The 6,966-nt window shown below is 30.1% G+C and overlaps 1 protein-coding gene across 1 annotated transcript in view; it reads right to left on the bottom strand.

Annotated features, from left to right (window-relative positions):
- Positions 1 to 6,966, bottom strand: part of LOC106463335 — a gene marked incomplete at its 5' end in the record, with an annotated part of 28,281 nt that overhangs the window by 15,023 nt on the left and 6,292 nt on the right. Inside the window, 4 exons of the mRNA XM_013923358.2 lie at positions 281 to 345; positions 844 to 1,060; positions 3,502 to 3,607; positions 5,060 to 5,163. Of these exons, the coding sequence (XP_013778812.2) occupies positions 281 to 345; positions 844 to 1,060; positions 3,502 to 3,607; positions 5,060 to 5,163 (492 nt within the window). The remainder of the gene's footprint in view (positions 1 to 280; positions 346 to 843; positions 1,061 to 3,501; positions 3,608 to 5,059; positions 5,164 to 6,966) is intronic.

Below are 6,966 nucleotides of genomic sequence, written 5' to 3'. Positions count from 1 at the left end.
TATATATATATATATATGCAATTGTGACTGCTTTTGCAAAATATATGATAGATACAGTTTGAATCAGATTATGTACGTAGTCTTTTATAGTTACATACAATCAATCTATAACCTTTTAACCTTTGAAGAAAGCTACAGCTCATCAAATATTTTGAACAGTCTGAGCTTTAACCTCATCTTGTTGATATTCACAAGTTATCATGGCATTGCAAAGCTTAATATATAACATACATTTAAAACTAACTTGGGGTAATTTTAAGTAAAACAGAATCACACATACCTCTACGATATCGTATGATGTTGTGATGACGGGGCACAAAGTCAAAACACACAAAATCTTTCTGACTAGAGAGATGTAAGAAAATTATACAGTATCCAAAAACAAATTTTCATGTAATAAAATAAGTATGTGAGTACATGACACTAACTGACATCAGTTAGTCTTAAAATCTGATCTTAAGTTTTTAACTATGACTATAGTAAAGACTGGTTTTAAAATACTTGAAACAAACAGCCTCAAAACCAATTAATAACATACACATGTTATAAAGAAACTGTTTTCATAATGATATTCAGTTACTCTCTTTAATCAGTACTGACTCGTCTCAAACTACTCTTCCTGTTTAGCACACGTCCCTATGACTTCAAGATATCGATAAATCCTTAAAACTTGTATTGTTTACTTGAAGTTCAATCATTCGCTCACAAATGTTAATATAATATCTAAAAGAATTTAACATAGCATTACAGAAAATACATTTCAAAATCAACTCAAAACATTTCTATGTAACATGTGTGAGGAAGAAATTGTGTAGATTTTTAATTAAACATTTCAGGACTCACCAGCCATTGATACCCATTCTGGCCATCACAAAACGAGAACCTCTTCTTTCCTGACACACATAAACTTCTTTCTGCACTCTTCCCTGATCTGGTTTCCAAATTTCTATCATGTGAGTGACATTGATGTTGACTTCAGCATCAAAATTGGCTGTGTTGATCCAGGTTCCAGTGAAGTTATCTGGCAGCTTACACTTAGGTGGCACAATTTCTGCTTTTACTAAACAAAGAAGTTAGCAACAAATTAAATTCCATGTACAGTAATACCCTATTTAGAGCTCAGGAAGGATTCCCGAAAACAGAGCTCTAAACGAATCAGCTCTAAACAGGGTCATTTTAACATTACATATGTTACTGAAGGCATTGTTTCTTACCTGTGTATGATGTATAAGTGCTTTATTTAGGTACTGGGAAATTTAACATAAATTACTCGCTGTAATATCGTCATCACTAGAAAAAAATCAAAATTTTATTAGCTTTCAATCTTGTTTGGTTACAGAGTCATCAAGCAGAAAATCATAACCCTCCTACCACACCCAATTGTCAAATCCTCTCTTTCAGGATTTGTCAATATATGTAGTTCTCTCTTACGTTTAAGACCATATTAGTTATAATCAATAGACAGGCAACATTACAGAGTCATCAAGTAGAAAATCATAACCCTCCTACCACACCCAATTGTCAAATCCTCCCTTTCAGGATTTGTCAATATATGTAGTTCTCTCTTACGTTTAAGACCATATTAGTTATAATCAATAGACAGGCAAGGTTTTCGTCTATCAAATGACATATTATGTTGTTTTCTGTACAGCCTTGTAGATTGCTTCCTAAGAAAATGTTTTTTTTCTTCCAGTGGAACAATATTTTGTAGATGGATGGCATTTTAACGGTTCATATTGAACTGCTAGAAATGCCAGGAAAAATTGTGATAGTTATGGGACACTGTCTGCTTTTTGCATTTTATTATTCAATGTTGCATTAATTTATTAAATAAAAATTATTTAGTGCACTACTACAATTAGTATGAAAAAGTAGTGTTCAGAGAGTTATGGATTATCATAATTTTTTCCTGTCTCATGAAAAAGACAATATTTCAAGGAGACAAGAGTTCTATAACAAACTAGCTTAAAGTTGGGTGGCATTAAGTGGCATCTTACTGTACTGTTAAACTTGCTAGCTTGTTAGTCAATAATTGTTAACAGATCAAATATCATAATTTGATAAACATAGAAAGAGCCATTTTTCATTCATTACTTAACAATACTCAATTATCAATAAAACCTTTTGTAAATCAAGATTATTCAAGTGAATTAAAGATATACATGTAAAAAATATATAAAAAAAAGAAAAAAAGTATATACATGTAAAAATTAATACTAGGAATTGAAGATATGGGATGTCCACAAGACATGAGCATTTACAAAATGTAGTGAAATTTTTAATCATATAATAACTGGGAAGCAAAAAAATAACTAATATTAACATGAGGATTTTCTGTTGTAAGTTTGTGTACTGATGGCAATTTGGAAAAATTTCAAACTTAAGTGAAGCCTATTTTAATGTTTTTGTATTGTGAAGGAAATAAGTTTGTTCTTTATTAAGAGCATCTAGATGAACCACTGGTTTATGTCTAGATATAACAAATGGAAGAGACAGAATACCTAAAATAACACATGTTACTTAATAGTAATTTTTTTTACTTTTGGGTAACTTAACTAAGAAGACAGTATCTAAAACATACTGACACTGATAGTAGTATATATTAGCACTAGTTAATTGCTATAAATTATATCTTAATGAGAAATATAGCAACTACAATTTTATTAATTGAAGTGCTAAATATAATAAGGGTTATGTTATCTGAATCAATGTGCTAGCCTATTACAGTGTTTGAATTTATATGGTCAAAAAATAATTGTTAACTTCTCATATATTTTACAGTATTAATAAAAAGAAATGCTAATTTCCTTGTATATATTAGCATAAACACCAAAGTAAAGCTGACCGAAAAAACAAAAAATTTGTTTTAAAGCTATAAAACTTCTTAAATACATGTATACTGTAAGAAGCTGAAATCTTTTTATTATGTGTGCACTTATCCCAATATTAATTTCATAAATTCAATCTTTTAAACTCTATTTTTCTAAATGAATCTACATAGTTTATCATAAACAATCTGCAAAAGTGCATCAAGTTTAGATTAATATTTTGAACACAACAGTATTGTTACTTTCAATATATTCTTTAGTGATATTTTACCCGACTTTCTGTAAATTACTTGTGTCAGTACTTAAAAAACACTGCTGTTGTATTTTGAATTTATTGTTCGTGCTATAAATATATGGTTTAGTGAAATCAAAATATATGATGTCTATTATGCAATTGAATGTCCATATCTTACATAGGGCATAAATTATATCAAAGTTGTCCAATTTATTACAACAAATCAACATAAACTATTTTGATTTTCAAAAATCTGATCTTGAATTAATATAATATGGAAGTATTCATGGTTAAAGAAATCAGCATATTATACAAACATTATAAAAATTGATAAAATCTTTGACAAGAATATCTATAAGGTCTTTTTTTATAATGCACATAAACACACACACGTCTAAATCTTATATGTAAATGTGTTCCTTACGGATCTTGCCTTACCTCGATTTAGCCTTAGTCTCTCTGGACCATCCTGTGGTGTCTTCAGTGTATTACATTCTGCTGTGATAGAAGCTGCTAAGAACTCATCATCATCTCTATTAGCCAGCTACAAATTTAATAGATCGGACATTTTTATATTGTAAGAATATTGATTAATGAATAAAATATTTTCTATCCTAAACCTAAACACATAGCAATTGATGAAAAGAGACGATTATTTAAAGTTCTGTATACAACTGCAGTGATTAACTGTGTAACAAACATTTGTATATATGTTTGACTTGTTTGAATATATTATTTTAAAACAAGTGGATTGTGTACTGTTTGTTTATTATTTAAATTTATTGCCAACAAATCACAGACACCTTCTGTAAAGAATCCTGCCCATCCATCTACATAAAAACCTGACAGCAATAAAAGATATATCAATCTGATTTCTTACTCATTATTTAGTTTGGTGGTTTGTTTATATGCATTTATGAGTAAGAAATCAATCTGATTTCTTACTCATAAATGCATATAAACAAACCAACAAATTAAATAATGTATTTCACACATTTGTGTGGGTGTGTATTATTTTTGGTGAATTTTGAAAGAAAAACATCTGCTTAATTAATGTGAAGGTACAGATTTTTTTCATAACTTTTAATTTTATTTTCACATTACTTTAACACACATTCATAATGCTTGAGCAAAATTTATAATTTTGATAAACATAAGCTTTTATCTTAAACAGGAAATATTCCACTTTGTACCTTTGACAAGGATTTCAACAAATTTTTAACACTGCTGTCAATGACTAAAGAGTTTTAACAAGTGGTCTCAGTAGAAAAAAATTAAAATTCATAATGGAAGGCTTTTAAACTGATAATCCCCGATATCTAGCACTGATGTATCATTCTAAATCTTTACTTCTAGATTCTGACAGCTCATGAGCGTACATGATTAGATTTCTGGACATAAAAACTACCATATAAAACACAGATATGGTTACTTGAAAAGTATTCATGTACAGTAACTCTCTGATTTACATTGATCTGATATTAAGTCGTTAAGAAATTAAAGAACACTATCCAAAATAAGCTGGTTAAATCCAGTTTAACATCCTTTTTGGTGGCATGTGCTGAAAACGAAAAATTTAAACTTCGTGCCTAGGCCTATGCTGCATCACGACAACAAGTAGGTGCACTGTGCAGGCATTTTTCAACTCCTGAGAATCAAGTCAAAGTCAGCCAACTTGCCTGCACTTCCCTCGGCCTCAGTCACACATTATTGAGTGATATTCCCTGTGATTATTTTGTAACAAACTATCCAAAAACCCTTAAACATGAGTGTTCTGTATTGATTTATTTATTTTATAGGTCTTTATGTTGGGTTAGATTAAGTTTGGGTGTCCTAAAATTAGTCACCAGAAATGCATCCTCGCTGTATAACATTAAGTCAGTGGGAAAATAGGGGCTGATTTATGTCAATCCGCCTAACGTTATATTTTCTAGGAATGCATCTCAGACATAAATGGGAGAGTTACTGTATAGGAAAGCAATAAATGAAAACTTACAAAACATCTGTACTTCTCATCAATTCGAGACTCCCTGGCATTAACAACAGCAAAGAAATGGTTTTTTCCAATGTACCAATCCCCTAAGCATTTGTACTGAACCTCTAAAAACAAGTAAAAATCAGTGTTAAGTAAAATACCAAAGATTGAACATAAAAATTGGGATTTTACACAAGCACAGCAGAAAAACACTAAATTTACATCCTAGTGTTAGATAGAATATAAAAGAAAATGTGTATTGAATCCACTAAAACACTTTTATGATCAAAATGTCAGTGATGTTGTTCGTGCTTGACTTAAAAAAATGAAAGTAACAGAAATGTTCTTTTTAAACAGTTCATTATTCATCATAAACTCAGTATGACTATTTTCAAATGATAAATGTACTGATATGCATTGTAAGTATTTATCCATTTTTCTGTTTAACTAGCTTTATTGAATTTTATTATTTATCATTTTTAAAATCATCTTTCATTTTATTTGTTTATTCAATCCTCAGTTTAGCAATGCTTTATTGGCATAATGCAAACTATTGGAAATAATTTATACAACTGAAGAAAGGAATAGCTATAAAGCAGGAAGTGTCAGCAGAGTTAATGTAGAAGCATTTGTTTTATCTGTGTTGCAACATCCTCTACCTTAAGCCAATGGTTCTCAACTGAGACGCATAATTATGGGCTGCCATGAGACACGTATAGTTTTGGGCTATCATAGGCTGGGACACCTGTACTGCCCTAAATTAACGAGTAATCAGTTGCATATATTATTACAAATGCATAAATGTTTACAAATGTATTAGTGTTTTGAGTGTTGACAAATTATCTGGACCTACGATACAATGTCTTCAGAAAATAAACTCTAATTTATAAAGTACAGTGCTGTAAAGTGATTTTTATACTATGCATTTGTATAAACACCAGCTGGTAAAAAATGTAACTGTAATATGGTCTAGTCATATTAAATTCAAAATAAAATCTTTGGGCTATTTGGCATTTCAGTTTCATACTGTTATTTCTTAATATCAATTAAAGGTTTTGCATTGTTAATTAACTTACGTCACTAAGATTTCTACTTATAAGGCAGTTGTGGTAAAAAAGATTATAGATCAGACTAATGACATTACAGCACGTGTATTTTAAGAAATTAGTAAACAGACAACGTTATTCTGTTTAAAGGTGGCTAGCATAATTATCTACATGATGGAAAAGGTGTGATGTTGGTGTTTTTAGATTTTCAAAAAGCTTTTAATAAGGAGTCATACAGAAGGTTATCTAAAAAAAACTAAATCTATGGGGTTTGCAGAAAAAGACTAGTTAACTGAACTATAGGGTAGCTGGGTAAGAGAAAATACAAAGGTGTATCAATGGAGTCCAATCAAATTGGAATTTTGTTACTCATGGGGTCAGTGCTTGGGACTTTGCTTCTTCTTATTTACATTAATGATATTGATAGGAGCATAATTAACAAAGTCTGCTGATGGCATTTAAACTCTTGGGTATTTATATCTGTATTGAGGATGTTGAGGTACTACAGAATAGATTGAGTCAACTGGTAAGTTAAGATAATGCAATTAGTTTATCATAATTCTGATCACACATTTAATGTAGATGGGGACTTATGCAATATGTCACTGAAGAAAGGGGATCTTGATATAGTGGTAGATAAGTCACTCAATCCATCAAGGCAATGCTTTGTTATTATTAGTAAAACTAATAAAATTTTAGGTACCATATTTTTCGGAATATAAGAGACACACCCTTATTTTGAAGACAAAGTTTTGGGGGAAAAAAGCTACAGTCCCATTTGAAAGATTTTTATTGAACAAAAATTCAACTTGATACTTTAAAAATTAGTATATATTGTTCTAAACACAAAAGAGCTCAAAAACATCAAAATAAGAAAATACC

Source organism: Limulus polyphemus, unplaced genomic scaffold (genome assembly GCF_000517525.1).
Source record: "Limulus polyphemus unplaced genomic scaffold, Limulus_polyphemus-2.1.2 Scaffold1381, whole genome shotgun sequence".
Taxonomy (NCBI): domain Eukaryota; kingdom Metazoa; phylum Arthropoda; class Merostomata; order Xiphosura; family Limulidae; genus Limulus; species Limulus polyphemus.
Note: the sequence above shows the minus strand (reverse complement) of the source record. Positions and strands in the feature narration are given on the sequence as shown.